This window comes from Tauraco erythrolophus, chromosome 7 (assembly GCF_009769465.1).
Source record: "Tauraco erythrolophus isolate bTauEry1 chromosome 7, bTauEry1.pri, whole genome shotgun sequence".
Taxonomy (NCBI): Eukaryota; Metazoa; Chordata; class Aves; order Musophagiformes; family Musophagidae; genus Tauraco; species Tauraco erythrolophus.
The window spans coordinates 7,013,939-7,031,879 of NC_141471.1; the positions used below are offsets into that span (position 1 = coordinate 7,013,939).

At 39.9% G+C, this 17,941-nt stretch overlaps 2 protein-coding genes across 2 annotated transcripts in view; one reads left to right on the plus strand and one right to left on the minus strand.

Moving 5' to 3' along the window:
• Nucleotides 1-111, minus strand: part of XYLB (xylulokinase) — an 89,792-nt gene extending 89,681 nt beyond the window's left edge. The window contains exon 1 of the mRNA XM_086614708.1: nucleotides 64-111. Within this exon, the coding sequence (XP_086470834.1) occupies nucleotides 64-108 (45 nt within the window). The 5' untranslated portion in view covers nucleotides 109-111. The remainder of the gene's footprint in view (nucleotides 1-63) is intronic.
• Nucleotides 112-10,800: 10,689 nt separating this feature from the next.
• Nucleotides 10,801-16,329, plus strand: C7H9orf152 (chromosome 7 C9orf152 homolog). Its single transcript, XM_009992928.2, has 2 exons — nucleotides 10,801-11,106; nucleotides 15,758-16,329. Exons 1-2 carry the CDS (start codon nucleotides 10,878-10,880, stop codon nucleotides 16,327-16,329), a joined length of 801 nt encoding a protein of 266 aa, XP_009991230.2. The 5' UTR covers nucleotides 10,801-10,877.
• The last annotated feature ends 1,612 nt before the right edge of the window (nucleotides 16,330-17,941 follow it).

The following is a 17,941-nucleotide window of genomic DNA, read 5'->3' on the forward strand; positions in this document are numbered from 1 at the left end:
CCCCGGCCCCGCCGCCGGCTGAGGGAGGGGAGGGGGGGAGCGGGAAGGAGGCGGCCCCGGTACCTGCTGCGTGCTGAAATCCCAGCCCAGGTAGCAGGGAGCGGCCATGGCGCGGCGGGAGCCCTGCCCCGCTGCCGGCTCCGGGGCAGGGGGCGGTTTTGCGGGCCCGGCCTCCCCGGGCAGGAGCCGCCGGCCCGGCCCTGCGGAGCGGGAGCGGCGGAGTTAATGAGCGCTCAGCGCCCGCGGAGCGGGACCAACCCCCCGCCCCTCCCGCACATGAGGGGCTTCTGCGAGAGCTGTAGGGCAGGAGGGGCTCCGGGGGCTGATCGGTGCCCGGGCACCGGCAATTCCGTCCTAATGCACGGGGACCCCCCGCCGGTGAGAAAGCACCGGAGCAGCGGTGCAGCGACCACCCAGCGCTCGGAAAAGAGGCGACTTCAATCCACAGTCCAAAGGAATTCAGGGCATTTTAACATGCCATTAGCACGTGCCAGTCCTGTTGTGGTATCGCACCCTGGCTTTGCACAAACGCGCTTCTACAGTATTCCATAAAAAACGCAGGATCGTTACTTTGGCTGGTGTTTTGGTTTGTGGCTTGCTTTTCTTTTTCAGTTGAGAGGGTTCGGAAAGGTTTTAGATTTCTGCATTACCTGCCATAGCATGTGACAAGTGGAGTTGCTTAATCAAAAGAAGGATCATGTAAAATACGTTTTCATTCTGCAATCAAGGTGCTATCACAGCAGAGCCTTAATGAAGTTAAATAGGTTTTGCATGCCCGGGATCTTAAAACTGTTTTAACAGTACAAACACTTAATTTGAAATGCCCTTTACACTATAAAATGTTACTAAATTTTGGCATATACTGAACGCCTTCAATACATTTTAAATATTCCCAGTGATTTCTCAAAGCCTAACTCCATAGGTTTATACTTGTAAAATTTCTAGTTATTTTTGCAAAGAAAAACCTTTAAATGTTAATCCTGAAGACTCCCAAATCTACAATGCAAACATTCTAATATACTGACTTTTAAACCAATCTTACTCTATCACCTTTGAATATTCTGTATTGAGAGTACCTGCATTAGAAATGTGATCCAAAAATCTTCAAATAAGGCAGAGTTTAATTTCAAGTTGTCTGGAAATATATTTACAATGTGGGAATCCCTTCAAATGCATAGTGGTGTTGGCCTGCACTTTGGAGTCTAATCCTGACAATTTATCTGAATAGCTTCCAATCGGGAAACATCCCAACGAAGTAAGTGGAAGTACCAGTCCTTTTAAAAATAAAAGTATGTAGAATTGTCAGTCTGTAGTTTGTCCTCTTTAAATCAGATGGCCATCAGGCAGTGGTGGAATTTCCCTGCCCCTAAGGAGCTCTTGCTGGATGGACCTGTCCTGAGCAAAGGTCTCACTTACCCACGATACAAAGTTTTTAAAATGTTACCAAGAACTGTTTCCTTAGTTGTCTGGTGAAAGTTACACTTGGGATCAAATAACAAGTAGGAGCCACTTTTCCGTTAATGCAGAAGGTGGCTGGTGAGCCAGGAGGAGAGGTTTGCTCTGCCATCTCACTTGCTGCGTATTCCCTATAAAGAAGTAACAGATACGGAGGCTGAGCCTTGAAATGCTGCAATTTTCAAAATATAACTTCTCGCAAAAAGGAAGAAAAATTGCAGTTCTGAAGAAAGCCATAAGAATGATAAATGACTTCAGAAAAACAGACATTAGTGGATTTTTTTTTTTTTTTTTTAAAGGAGGTACTGGTTAGTAGAAAGGAAACAGCAGTTTATAAATAAATAATCTTATGAGGATGTAAGAATCAATTATATTCTTCAGCAATCATATCAGAAGAATAGTCCTGAATAGCAAGAAATACTTTGCTTTAAATAGCACAGAAAAATTGGGGCTGGAATAACCACCCTTATGATCAGAACTTCTTAAATTAGGAACAAGGGTGCAAGACCATGGGGTAGAAGAATCCACCCGAGGACAGAATGAGAATGTTAACATTGCTACTTTCACTCTTCATGTTTTTCTGGAGAAAATAGGGAAGTTTGGAGAAATCACTGCCTTACCTAGACACTCTGTTGCCCATCCTTCCATCAAGGCAGTGTTCTCTCAAATTTAGTTGTTGATGTATGGAAAATGTGCATTGCTGCTGTTCTTTCTGCATTACAGTTTATGTTGGCAGATACCACCATAACCTCCAAAATGGTTTCTTGAAAGCAAACAAGGTTTAGCTGTGCAGTTATCAGTGAAGTTGCAGTCATGTACTAGCGATGCTTTAGCACTGACAAATCCAGAATTTCCAGAGGGGATGGACAAAATGCCGTTTATAATTGAAATGTCACCACTGCAGATTAACAGCTTGAGGCAGAGCACAGATTAATCACTTGAGACACATAGAGCAGGGTAAAGGGAAAAGCGAGTTTATTCCCCTTTTCCTATTAACTAGTTTCTGACCTGATGGAGAAGCAATACTTCCATGCTCTGCTAGGCCCCTAGCTGTTTTGAGAAGTTATAACTAGTATGCCAATTAATGCTTTACTTTTTTTTCTTCCCCAACTGTCAAGTTAACTTCAACTGCACATTCATTTCAATTCATTGCAAAACATAAATTATTTTAACCGCTTTCGATATTGGGGATGCTGGTTGATGAGAAGATCAACATCAGCCGGCAATGTGTGCTGGCAGCCCAGAAAGCCAACCGGGTCCTGGGCTGCATCAAAAGGAGTGTGGCCAGCAGGTCGAGGGAGGGGATTCTGCCCCTCTACTCTGCTCTCGTGAGACCCCACCTGGAATACTCCGTTCAGCTCTGGAGTCCCCAGCACAAGAAGGACATGGAGCTGCTGGAGCGGGTCCAGAGGAGGGCCACGAAGATGATCCGAGGGCTAGAGCACCTCTCCTATGAAGACAGGCTGAGAGAAGGTTCAGCCTAGAGAAGAGAAGGTTCCGGGGTGATCTTATTGCAGCCTTCCAGTACCTAAAGGGGGCCTACAGGAAATCTGGAGAGGGACTTTTTACAAGGGTGTGTAGTGATAAGACAAGGGGCAATGGCTTTAAACCGAAAGAGGGCAGATTAGACCTAAGGAAATGTTTTACAATGAGGGTGGTGAAGCAGTGGAACAGGTTGCCCAGAGAAGTTGTAGGTGCCCCAGGCCTGGAAGTGTTCAAGGCCAGGTTGGATGAGGCTTTGAGCCTCACAGGTGAACTCCTTCAAAACCTGTGACAGCCTAACTACCATTCTTCATTATCATCACATCATCTTAGATGTGCCAACAAGCTATAGAACAGATAGACCAGCCCTTTGACATAAATCAGGATTACTATATTGACAGCAGCCCAGCTATCCTGATTTATACTGGCTACATAATTTAAGGGGATGTGGAAGAACTGACCCTTTCATAGGAAGTAACAGAAGTCCATGGGCAACCACAAAGCTACCAATCCTTTTGCTTCCAACAGTAGATTTTGGGCATCTAACTAATTATTTTGAGTAGCAGGGCAGCCAAATGTTTCTAAGCCCCGAACAGGTATTTCACGTTCTTTCATCAGCATAGGTGGCATAGCAGAAACAAGAGGACAGCTAAGAGTCACTGCACATACACACATCAGTCATGCACTTGCCATACGACTGCGGTAGCCCACGTTAGACCTAGCACTGTTAGGCCTGCTGGCACAATTACCCTTCTTCTAGCAAGAAATCTTGTGGGTCTTTAATTAGTCTCAGAAACATAAAGCTTAGTAAGCTGGGTCAGATAAACGCTAACCTATTTGCCAAGCAACCTGACAGTCACAGGCAATGCTGCTAATTAGGTGGGAGATGTTTACAATGTTAAGCTCCAAGTAACACAACAATAACACATTAACACATCACCTTAAAAAAAAAAAAAAATAAAAATCTCAGCTTGAGCACTAGACCTACCTACTGGAAAGATATCAGAACAATGACAATGTTCTAAAGGTCATTCCCTTTCTATTTAGCATTGCAAGTACTCTGTTATCACAAAATCTCCAGCAATGTTTAACCAAGCACTGATAATACGAAATACCACAGTACCATAAATTAAAAGATGAAGTTGCTGTTCTTTTTATTGAGATGGCGTTACAACACCAAAAATGTGTCGGAATGTATTCTCTAAATACGCGCTTATCTGTTGAAGTTACTTTTGCACATGATTTTGTGGTAACCATTGTGTTTGTCCACACCTCCAGATGCTGTGGAGTCTCATTATTCATTCTGTAAGACTAAGTACGTGAACCCATCCCTGGAAGTGTTCAAGGCCAGGTTGGATGAGGCTTTGAGCAACCTGGTGTAGTGGAAGGTGTCCCTGCCCATGGCAGGGGGGTTGGAACTACGTGATCTTTGAGGTCTCTTCCAATCCAAACCATTCTATGATTCTATCATGTTTAAAAGCAAGAATCGAGGTGGCTGTTATCCTCTGTAGCTTTACTGGCTGCACTGTGAATGGGTGAAATTGTGTATAAGGATCCAGCAAAAGGCCTATGCAGGAGTTCCAAAAAAGCAAGCCCAAACCACAGTTGTTACGTGGAGACTGAAGACAGTTTATTTAGGTATAGTGATTATTCTACAAAATTACTGATTTAATTTTTGACATGTGCATATTCAAAATCCCAGGTGTTGTACTACATTAACCAATTAAGGGCCTTTACAGAGACCTCATGAAGACCTGGCACAGGATTCCATATAAAAGCATGTATGTGTATATGAACAACGGGTACGAGGAAAGAATGTAAATGACAGCTCAACTACACAATCTCAATTATACTGTCAGTTTCAGAGGTATTGGTCAATTTGCAGCTTTTATTTAATCATGGACATAAAATCCTCCAATTTCAGTTCTATCAAATTCAGCAGAACATGTGTTGACTTCAGTGGGTACTGATCAGGCACTGTGGAATTGTATCTGGTTTTACATACTCTAGTTTTACAGATGTAATTTCATTGACTCAATTAGGCTACTAGTGATTATGAAGTGCAGTACAAATTCCTCATGAGATCTCTGCATGGAAGTGAAGTGAAGGATGTTTCTGAATAGCAAATTATTTTTAGGATACTTTCCTCCCCTACACAGATTCCAAGTCCATATTCATTCTCACAATAGCAACAGTACTTCAGCGTCCTCTTTGGAGGACTATCTTAACTAGAGTCATTTGCAAGGCTTATTAAAGTTAACTTATACACCTGGCAGATTTCCTTGAAGATGAATACTGAAGTGGTTTGTGTCCCAATGCTCAAAAGCAAATATATCAGAAGGAAGATGTTGTCATCCAGATAAAACTTTTCATTAACAACAGATTAACCAGTTCTTTCATGCTGTACTTGATTCTTATCAAACTCCACTTACAGATAAGTACATTTTATTGATTAAAAACAATCAAAGATAAAGTCATTCCTACTCAAACAATGCCTGAAGTGGAAACTAATAAGGGCCAAGCCTTGCACTTTTCAGCACCATCCTGCAAGGATCAAAAACCATTTTGCAATCCAGAATGAATCAAAATCATGTAATTTACAGGTGGAAGAATCAAGGCAGAAAATTTATATAGCTTATCCAATTTGGTTTAGACCCTGCTTGAAATTCTCCCCGAGTTCCTATAAGGATATTACGTCTGCTGGGAGAACGAATAAACACAGGCTGCTGTCACCTCCCAGAGCTGCAGCCGTCATAACTCTATGCTAGAAAATAGTCAAAGTAGCTGGTACAGAAAAGATATTTAGGTAGCAGCACCAGCAATGTGAACTCTTGCTTATCAGTAACTGGAATTTAAGGCACCTGTAGGATCAAGGAAGCATAAATGAGTTTCCAAAATTCTCTGAAGAGGACTATCCACAAAGGCCATTCAGTTCCCTCTCATCCTCTTGTCATCAACAGGTTTATGAGGTCAAAATGGAGTAAACCTAACCATCTCGTTTGTCACACTAATTTGAGTGTGACACACTAAGCAAGGGAAACAGTAAGAAAAGATGTCAGGGTTCATTTGTTTAAAATCTCTAACTGGTAAATAAGTTTCTTCTTAGACTTGCCTCTGCACACTGTCACTTCTGAAAGGGAATCTCAGAAGTTCTCAGTGGGCAAGGACAGCAGATCTATCTACAAAATGAACAACAACTCTTGAGCCTGTTTTGGATGCTGATTGTTAACACAGAGGGAGTAATAATGCAGGCAACTAACAGAGTAAGCAGCCCCGTAACAGAGCAAATTTCAGCATTTTAGTTTATTTTCCACAGCAAGTAACACTCCAAAGGAAGGTTACTTAATCCTCAGTACCAACGGAGTCAAGACAGAACAGAGGTTTTTAAATGCTGCTTATGCCAGGCACAAAAAACCACATACACAACATCTGCTCCATTTAACTCCTCACAACCAGCACAATTCAATTTGACTTAAATTAATCCAGTGACTTCGATGTGACTGCATTTACTATACCCAAAATAAAAACCAGAATGTGGTTCTGCAAAAAGAACTGGAGCACCAAGTTCTCAACACATGCAAAGCCAGATACATGAGTATTAAAGGTGAAGTGCAGATGATTGGTATGAAATCCTCAGTGCTAACTTGGTGTCCTTGATTTAGGTCTTTACAGCCACCTAGGCAGAGCCCAGGATGAGATGCCAGAGCTCACTACTGGACTGGAGCAATTTGGAGCTTCCTACAGCTTCTACCTCATTCTGGGCACACTGGTATTTTGCAAAATCCCTCCTGATCACTAGGGCTGGATCAGTGGTGGTGGACTCCGTCAACTGGGAATCTCAGGGATCTAAGGAACAGAAATTTGGCAAGCCATTTTACAGCTTGTACTAACCACGCAACCTTCTCAGACCAGCTGAAAAAAATAACATTCTTGATTCACTTTTGATATACAGATGTATTGATATATACCTACATGCACACACCACCTAATTATATTTACATAAAGACCCCAAAGGAAAAAAAGGGGAAAACAGAATAGTATCAAGGATATGTGAAGGTGGACTGCATACAGCCCAGCTCACCAAACCTTCAGAGGGACTTGAAGGATTGCTGGGCCACCCTTCCTTTGACACACTGGAACCCTTTATGTCTGAAAGCACATGAGAGGTTGGATCAGAAGATCCTGGGATCATACTGAAAACTTCCATCACAGACTCCTTCATCCGGTCAGCATGGACATGCAGAGAACGCCAAAAAATAATCTCACACCATCAGAAAATCCTGTGCTCTAACTACTTAACCAGTTCCTTACTGTGGCATGCTTTAAGGCTGTGCTTTCAAATAACAGAAATATATGTGCTTTTACAAAAAATCTCATTAAAAAGCAAAAAAACTACTATTGATTCTTCTAATACTGCCTGGAACCCAAAGAATAGCAGCCACCCTGTTTCTACCTTTCTTTTTGTTATTACATTTTCTAACAATAAAATAGTCACTTTCTAACACTTCAAGACTGCATTTAAATTAAAAAAACCCACACTACAGAAAGCTAGAGAAAGAGGATTATCACAGTAACTTTTATTTTCCTTCTCAGTGCCAGTTCAAATCTACAAGTCATTTGTATTCTCTCTTTGTAACCTGCATGAACAGTGTTGGACGCGTCTGTAATTCCGCACATGAACAACATGAATAATCATATACATCTCTGGTCCCAGGCGTGCAGTAAACTCCAGTGTTACAGGAAGTGCACTGAGACAGTTAACCATTATGAGCATTTTTAATTATCTTTAAATCAACAATTATTCCTATAAGGTCCTCCAAACAATTTTTTAATAAAAAACTAATTTACTACTCAGAAATTAATTAGTATAAGATAAAATTAGTTGCATCTTTTTAAATGAGATTTTGCAACCAAGGTCAAGGGCAGTAAACATCTACTTCAAGTTCTAAAAGCCATTGCTTTTGGATTATGAAGTATTCTCAATTTTATTTTTTTTTTTCCTCAAGGAAATGAAGAATTGCTTCCAATGTGTGATGGAAGAAGAGACTTTAGGGAAATATGGCACTTCAGAGGGCAATCAAATGAAAATCACTCATAGATGATGTTTTTGACAGGAGTTAGTGCAATTAAAGAAAGGCAAGTTTTTACACAAACCTAATCATGGCAATAAATTTTGAGAACCTATAGTTCTGTTAGGAAATATGTGTACCAGTGCTAGGAAAGGGTTTGACTGCTTATATTCCTCAGCAACCTACAAGCCTAGTGAGGACTCTAACATTGAAGACTAAGGCAAACGTTCAGTTACATCACTCCAAGAGTGCCACCTGCTGCGTATTCTGAAAGTACACAGTGGTCTGTCTGCACATGCAAGTAACTCAACTGAAAGACCAAACCATTGACTGATTTAAAGACAAGTCATAATTTTGTTTGTATGTATGACAGTAAGAAGATTTTAGGGGTTTGGTTGCGGTTTTTTTTTAGTAGTAATACCTAAAGAGAGTAGGGGTATAAAGGAAGTGGTTCTGCTATGGTATGAGAACGGAACCTACGGTAATCCATTTTCAAGTTTATCTGAGTGGCATAACAAGGATTAGTTACATCAGCTTGCTACACATCAAAACCACAATTAACTCTATGTACTTTGTGATATCATGTGAATTTGACCTGCAACTCATTTTATGATCATATCCTGGTTGCAAATTATTCACAAAACACACGTGTGTGTGTGTGTACACACACAGACACTATACGCCTCGATAGCAAACTATACACCCACAAACATATATAAACACAAAAATATACACACAGATCTTGTGAGACTGAATCAAGGTGCCCTGTTCAGAAGCTGTCCCTGAATAGGAAACCAACTGCAATGCATATAGGATTGGCTCAGCAGAACAAAAGCGAATCCTGTTCCTGGTTCCAGTGACCTGCTGTACCACCTGGACTCATTCACTCCATTTCACCGGGCATCTGGTTTCTTTTCCCGGCTTCTGGTTTTGCTACTTTCCCATGGAACTGTTTGGGAAGAGGTGTCCTTGTACAATCCATTTGCATAACTAAGTGTGATGGTTTTTCCAGGATCCTGAGGGAATCGTATAGTACAAATAATTAAATATCTTCATAATTTCTGATCAGATACAAATTCATTATACTTTAAATGCTCTTCTAATGAGAAGTCAAGTGTATGTCTTTTAAGACAGAGCCTACATTTCACTTTCAAGGATGCTATCCTGGTAATTCTTTCTGCAACACATAGTCAGGTTGCACAAGTCGTATTCATAGGAGGTCAGTGAGTCAAATAGTGTGACTGGAATTTTAAAAAGGTTGGGTAACTTTTATGACCATTAATAATGTTTCTATTGAATGCCAGCTCAAGCTGTAATGAGGTTAATTAAATCTCCTGCTCCAATATATAAACCAACTGCCTGAAGGTCCAAAGGAGGACTCCATGTGCCAACAACTCAGAACACTGAACAAACAAGGCAACTGAGGTACTCCTTTCTACAGAGCACTTGGTGCTTGTCACTGCTGAAGGCAGAATATCAAAGTAGATCTACCAAAGCCACGATACATCAGAAAAACTCTAACATGACACATGCTTTTTCCAGAGTCAGGAGACAAACTAACTTGAAGAGTAGGTACAGTGTCTGAAAAAGTATTGCATTTACTGTTCTCTTCCTGGCCAAGGCAGAAAAAGACCGCAGTTGAGGCAGGCAACACAATTTGCGAGACACAAGCATGCTGCAAAGGCAAAAACAATTATCAGTAAAGTGAATTACAGCAGACTTAACACGTGAGCCTGCTGAGCCTTACCAGATCTCTACGCACACCATAACTAGAGTCGTCACCTGCGTACGCACAACTTCCAAAGGGATTCCCAAGACCTGCAGCATCTGAGCCTGATTCAGTAAATCATTTATGATGCAAATTGTCGCATAATTTCTGCCAGTACCTGGAAAAACACAGCACACCAGCATTCTTTCCACACACTGCCCTTCCACGCTGTTTTTTATGCCATGTTTCTCACTGCAAGGAACCTAGCAAGTGCACAATTATATTAAAACTACTGTTTAACTGCATTATTTTTTCCACATACTATTCTCTTGGGCCCTTATAACAGTATCACATGGACCTATTTCAGGGAGAGAAACTTGCAGTCCGTAGTCCAGACACAGTCTCATACTTTATTTGATAGGATCAAAAGCCACGTATTTTAAAAATTTTTGGCTCGTTATTAGATAATACTGTAACATGCATAGTGGGTTTTAAAATGTGGCTTACTATGCATTTGAAGAGTTCGTTCAGCTCTCAGTAAGGAAATGATTACTGCTATAGTTTATTTCATTTTATAGAAAGGCAGGAAAACTGAGTCAGAGCAAGGCATTCCTGTCTCCAACCTCTCAATTCCAAGTGCCGTTGGCACGTACTGTTTTGACTCTGTGCTCGGGCCTGAATATTTTTAACACATTCTGAAAAGGGAGCAATAAGCACAGGAGAGTTAAGGAAGGGAGTGTGGAGGGGAAAAACACAAAATACATGGAAAGAAACCTGAATAAAGATTTCCCTGGTGGAACTACTGTCTTGGGAAGGTCACCATGACAGCATCCCTTTAAGAATTAACATAAACCAGTATTACCCAGCCCTCAGTGCACCTGACTGTGTTCAAAGAGGTTTTGTATTTCACTGTTTTTTTTGGCAAAGCTTCATATGCTCACAACCTTAAGTCAACATTAAATCCAGCTATCCAGTTGATAATCATGAACTCTGTATGCAGTAGCTCCAGACACACCGCATGAAAACAAGCTGACTGAAACCCACAACTTCAGAGTAGACCACGCAAGTTCTGAAAGAAGTGACCATACTTAGAAGAAAGTTAACTTCTTCATTTAGGAAGATTTCAGATGCTTCATACTTGATTAGCTTTTTTTGCCAACACAATGAAGGAAATGTCCTGCTTCTGCATGACTTTTTCTTCCTTGTTGGAACAGATGGTGAGGGTTTACAAATGCATGATTGGTATTTTTTCAGTGACTCATACCTCAGAGCAACAGGCTTCAGATCGTGATAAGCAGCCAACCAAGATGGATGTAAGCTTACTTGAGGAGCAGTATGACCATATAAAACAGAAGCAAAAACTGCAATCACACATTATTGTATTTAAAACAGGTATGCTTATATTTATAGGAAACAATGCAAATGTAGATGTAAAGACTTATTGCTTTAAATCTTGGATAACTCATAGCTTTGTTCATTTTATGCTTGGCTTCAAGAGAGGTACAAAGTGAATTCTTTTTCTGATATCTTGGGGTTTTATTCATTTCACTGAAAGGTGGTCTTATATATCAATTAGTTTCATGGCAGTAAAACATTAAGGTAAGGTTTTACAGGTTTTATGTCAGTAAAGTAAAATTCTAAACATAAATGGTAACTCTTACAGGAGCCACGTATTTCACGTCTATCATCAGTGTATTTGTGTCATGTATTCTGTAACATTTCTGCTCTCTCGAGTGCTTCCACCAGAAGAAGCAAGTCTGGGTCTTCTGTCTCTTTTTCTCTTCTTCTTTATCTGTGTAAAGAAACGTGTGCTACAAGACTACAGGGAGCAATAGCAAATATCAAGCAACTAGCACAAGTTGGGTTTTTGTTAAAAAATAACTTATACTACAAGTCATAGTGGGTAATTCAGATATAAGCTTTGAACAAGAGTCTTGTTTAGAAAGTGTTTTCTCTGCATTTTACTTGGAAAGTACAAAAAAAATAAACAAGTAACAATATATATCACTTATGTACCTGCTATGTCAGATTTTACATAAGAAACTTTGAAATATTTGAAAGCTTTTAGTAAGACTGCTGCTTACAATAATCCACTGATAGATTTTCATTTACTTTCCAAGTTAAAGTGATATTGGGAATATCAAGTCAATTAATGAAGTTGTCTTCTGAATTTAATTGCAACATGAAAAACATGCTTCATTCACCTCTCATATTATTATTCACCTCAACAAATGCAGAATTTAGGTTATTTCATTCTTTACAGTCTCCTATACATTTTCCAGCAGTTCTAGATTTTAGCTGTGTCAGACTGTCATCAAAACAGTTGAAAAACCACATAATTCTGAACTATACAACAGATTCACATCTTCAATATTTTTTCATCCATACGTCTAGAAATTCTTGTGTTAAAAGAATTTAAATCTCTGTAAGGAGGAAAAAGATAGCTATATACACAAGCTTATTGTATCAGGTATGAAAAATGTAAGTAACTTGAAGACAAAACAGCCCATTTAATCAGCTATAGCAAAAATGTAAGTCAGTTAAAGAAAGGAAGCAGAAGTCTGTATTCACATTAAATTCAAATGAAGCTTCAGATATAATGAATGTAATCAGAGCACATTTCTTTGTAAGGACACCATTTGAAGATTAAAGAAAAGACATAAGAAAGCAGGACTGCACAGTTTAAAATTTAGTAGAGCTGGAAGTTCATATACAAATATTTTCATATACATACACATAACCCAAAACATTCACAAAACCACATAACCTACTGCTCTGAACTTCTATCTTTATACAACCTGTGTGGAAGGGATTCATGTTACTATTAGAAGCAGTTGAAATTTGGGGCATTTTGTTATGCTCAGTGTCCTGAAAGTTGATCTTATACATTCATACGGTGTGGCAGCTGGGAAACCTGTTACATAGCTCAGCACTTTCAACCTGTTACATACATCAGTCTCCAAGAGCGTGCCAAGCAGAAATGAACAGTTCAATATCAGGATAGCCTACCACCCTGCACTCCTTAAGTTACAAGCTTCAACTATTCAGAAATTCCAGCTAGTTCCAAAAGGCAGTCCACATACGTATCACTATTTTGTACTGGCAGCAAATTGTTTCCCTACATAGAGAGTAAGATTATGGCTGGGCTGGGAAGGGGATTACAACGACAGCACTACCACAACTCCGCACATACACACAAACCTCAGAGACCAGACATAAAAAACCTCATGAGATTCAAGCCTCATGGAAGGAGGGCACCTCTGTTCCCTCATGGTCTTAAAAACCCCTGCCAAAGGTCTTTATTCTAGCTAATAAAACCCTAAATTGTTTCTGCCGGACAGAAGAGCTGTTCTTCCACAATATCACAGAGATTTTGAGCATTTCAGGTTTATTGCACCACAGCTGGAATGTAACTCTAAGTTTCCTTGAGGACTTCTAGCTGTGCATGTCACTATCTGTTTGCCAGAGTCACAAAATTGTGGACCTTTAAAGAGAACTTAAGGTTCTTTAACTTCTCTAGGTTTTTGACTGGTGGGTTAGTAACTGAGAAGTCACCTGAAAACAACTTTCTTCTGTTCTTTCCACAATACACACAGCCATGTTCATGCTTTTGCCTGCTCCTGATTATTTGAGAACAAAGAGCTGACAAGATTTGAAAGTCACCAGCTAGGGGATAACGCAGCAGTGTATTCATTATTTATTGGCTAAGAAGCTGAAAAACAGTATTTACTTTAGGAATTAAATGGGAGCATTCAGCACATACAGCCACAACATAATAAACACTGGGGCTCTGACTGCAGAAATCTCTTCCAAGAATTTCCCAAGCTAACTTGAAATAAGATTAACTTTTCTCACTTCAGAACTTTAAAAGTATATGAAAAAGACCAAACAGTAAACAACCCTGCAACAAGGCTATTATGCACAATTTAAAAAAAAAAAAAAACAAGCAACCAAACAATCAACAACTAAACAGATCAAAGAACTGTCTAATTAAAGCTTTGTTTAGAAGTTTAGAGAGTGCTGAATGTGTGTTCATTCAACACACAGTGGTTCAGGACTCTCCCATATCTATCAGAGGTCATTGCTCAGTTTTGTGTGCCAGGTCTGTAGCCAAGGAATCAAATCAAACCTGAACTCAAAACCAGGTCAGACTATTAAAATTGGACTAGATGCACTACTGTGAACTCTCTGATCAGCTGGAAACAGATCAGAATTCTTCTGATGACCAGTTCATAAGGTTCAACGCCAGTTCAGCCAAGAGTGCAATTACATGCACAAGAACATGCAAAGCTGCATCACCTCGGAGTATCTCAGTTCCTTCGCTTTTGCGTTTTCTCTCACATATGCAGAACAAGCTCAAATGTTTGTAGCTTGGTGCTATACTGCACTGTTTCTGGAACACAGAGGGATCTGTTTTTGCGGCCAGCTTTATTTCCTGGATAAAGTCCAGTCATAACTTTGATTCTCACTGTTCCATGAGAGAGAACTGTGTGTTCTTATCTCCATGAACGGGTTCACCCTAGGAGAATCTGTTAGCATACTTCACTGTATAGACATACGCATAAACATATCTGCATCTCTAAGCTCTGCATGTGCTTTAGGCTCCTTTCTTCTGGTAACACTGCAGGAGAGTGGAAGATGTGAGCTGACACAGTTCTCACTCCCAGAGCCATGCTGCAAAGCAGCTCGTATCAGATCAACCCTACGTGGCCAACCCAGGGAGCAGAAAAAGAAATCTGTGCTGGTGGTGTTGCTTCAGTAGTGGGAGCCAAAGACAGCAGTGAAAGCCTCTCCTTAGCCAAAGCCATGTTGTACAGGTTCATTCTCTGCCAGTAAATCAGCTGGGACTGACATCTTCAACTAGTTCCTTTTAAAGATGGTTTGAAGGACAGTTATAAAGGCGGAGTTTGTGCTGTTGTTTTTTTTAAAGGCAGCATCCTATCAGAACTAGCTTCCTTTCAAATTCAGGGTTACAATTTGTTTAAAATGGTTACACAGATATTCTGTTTCAGAATATAATCAGCACTCTCCTATGTCTACCTTTTTCACTTCAATATGCTTCATAACTCATACTGCAACAGACACAGCTCCTGTAACTCAATCCTGTAAATAGGTCAGCATCCTGCACAACTCCTATTTAAGCTATGTTTATACTAACAGAAGTACATTTCATGAGTACTTGCAATGTCAACAGCACTGTTTCTCTTTGGTGTAATAGCTGAGTTTCTATTCATTTTCAAGGCACAGAAAGCCAGTCATGTTCAGTAATTCAATGGCTGCTACATGTAATTAAAGTAGCATTAGCATTTCTATCTCTAATATCTTCTACATTTCTGACAGTAACTTTCACGCCGACCAGATTCTCTCCCACTGTTACAGCTACTCTATGCCATTCATGGAGCAAGCAGATTGCTCCTCTAAGCCATCATTCAGGAAACACTAGTGTGATTCACACCATTTAATTCACACCATTTATACTGACTACAAGAGTAAAACTTCAGTAAAATATTAAAATACAAGCCGATATCTTAACAATCCCTCACTAAGAAAAAGGAGACAGACATTCACAACTTGTTTCCTCTAGAAGCGGTCACAGTACTTTTAAGCTGTGAATACAGGCGTCACACAGGATGAATCAGAATATTTTTGTCTTTCAAGTCACAGCACCTACGAACATGCGGAGCAAATCTCTGCTCACCTTAAGAATTTTTGCTTACAAGCAATTAATTACTGAAAGTCAATTCTCAATCTGTGTTGTTAATGAGTCTTAGAGTTCCGGTTAGATCAATATTGACTTGATAAATCTCCACTTTCATTTGACTAACCCTGGGGTACCATTTATGTCCTCAGAACTGCAAAACGGAGCATGAAATGTTTCTGCTCCGTAACCTGGATTCAAAAGAACTCACATTACTCTCAGCCACAACGGAAAGAGTACACATAAATTCATCTGCTAAAGGTCTTCAGTTGAGTTTGTGCCACAGAAATGACACCCTTGATTTTTGCCACCACAGTAATGTGCATATATGCATTTCTCTTGTAGGTGAACATGAGTCTGCTCTCCCAGAATCAATGGTCAATACTGTTTTAATTAATAAAAAAGTCAGAAGATCAAAATCAGTCACAGAACATGTTCCAGTCAGAAGGGTCACACTGGAAATGACCAGCAGTAGCAACATACAAGACAACTCACTGTGGCGTACCCACCTGGGAATTCACCGCCTGGTGCAAGCCCCTTGTCAAGGAGTTTCCTGGGATCCTTCCCACTGCAAGGACAGATCGTGCAGTTTTGACAATCAGAGACTGATTTCGAAGGGGAACAGCACACTGCCACACAAGGAGTCAGAAGAAGCATGTGAACCATCTGCGCTCAGCCCACTGGGAAGTTCAAGCACATTGACCACTTTCAGCAAAGAGAATGGCAGCAACATTTCGAGCACCTGCCAAGAGCCTCCTCTGAAATCAGCCACTTCAGCAGTTTGGACACATCAACATATTTCCTCTACAAAATGCATGCCAGCCTGCAACAAACTAAACTTTTACCCTTTCCCTAATAAAAAAGGGCCCAGAATTTCTGAAGCAGCAAGGAGGCTTGGATTATATGTCTCACAATGAAGATACTCAGTTTAAGTAAAAAACTTGATTAAAGCTTAAAATAGCAAAATAGTCTTCCTAGTTACACTGATCAACCTGCTGAGGGTCTATTACTTTTATTAGCCAAAGAAGATCCTTAGTATATAATCTGTTGTTTTACAGCACGGTGTAAAATGAGATGTTCTCATGAAGATGCTAGGCTGCAATGACAAATACTCATTTCTATCATTTGAGATAAGAGCAATTTTCTTTCTTTTCTTTTTTTTTTTTTCTATTTTCAGATTACTGATTTTAGAAGCTAAAATGTCATCACAGCAATATTTTAAGTATCTGGAAGATCTATAGCAAAGACTAGTAGAACTACTGATGAAGCAAGTATGCTAAATTTCAGTATGGTACAATTTAATTAGACAATAAACAAGTAACAAATTAAACAGTATTAAAGGTGATTGGTACATTGAACATGTGATTTCATTTTTCAGTTTCCTCAAAAAAGGATATTCAAGATACTCTGATGTGTGTATTTTTTAAATCAATGAATAAAACCTCTGCTCATTTCTATTGTTGTTTTAGTGGGACTTAGTAAGCATCACCTTTCTCTTATGTATAAATTCTATAATAACACATTGTTGGTTCCCATCTATCTCGAGTATTTCATTAGAAAACAAAAGTCTGAAATAACTACTTAGCTCCTCCATACCCTATATCAACACACCTTCCTCACCAGAAGCATAATGCACCTTTCTGCTGCTACAACTGGATGTGCACAAAGGGGATACAACTATTGCAACTACACAAAGAAAACTGTAGTAGTACAACTGTTTTTTATAGATAGAGTTTAACATTTTCTCTTGTGGCACAACTGCACCACAAACCTGTGCAAGTTTTTAAAAGTAAGTAGCTACTTCTGATCTTCCCTCCTGCAAGATCTTCAGAGGAAGGAGATCCTCTCTTGCAGCTGCTTTTCAATGACAAAAACCATAAGCTGCATATCACCCACTTCTGGCTGCAAGTATTCAGACAGGGCTCTTTCTCAAACGTAGGCTTCAGAAAAATTGGGAGACTTGAAATGTCTCCCTGTGTCACAATGACAATAATTTCAAGCTATACACCTGACAAGCCACTGGCTCTTCTGAACCATTCCATATCTACCTGAACCCTGAAAGGGCAGCAAAACGAGGATCAGGGGGATGGCCCACAAAGCTCTTCATGATCCTTGCAAACAGTCTGCAGGCACACATCCCCAGTTATAACCACTGTCTCAAAGTGCATCATCCACACACAAAAAAGTGAGCAAAAAAAAAAAAAAGATGCTCAGCTGCGGTTTACGTCCTTCTAGACACAAACTCTTCTCAGCAAGAAAGAGAAAGCATCTGCTAATAAGATACCTTGGAAAGAGAGTTAATACCAATGTGCAAATAAAATCCTATTGTCAAAGGGATAGGGTCATCCATTTCTAACACTTCATATCACTAATCCTCCATACAATTCCACTTACTTTTGTTGTGTTTGATGAAGAATACCACATCTGGCCATGTTTGCACAGATCTGCCAGAGCCTATGCTTCCATTGCAGGATAAGTTTACCACAGTACTTAAAGTCCTCAAAATATAAAAAATATCATGGAACATAA

Excerpts from the sequence above, each read along its gene's own strand:
- C7H9orf152 (XM_009992928.2), top strand. The coding sequence starts at position 10,878 with ATGAAGGAAATGTCCTGCTTCTGCATGACTTTTTCTTCCTTGTTGGAA. Across the intron at positions 11,107-15,757 it reads CATTATTGTATTTAAAACAG|GTGAACATGAGTCTGCTCTC; the intron begins GTATGCTTATAT and ends TTTCTCTTGTAG.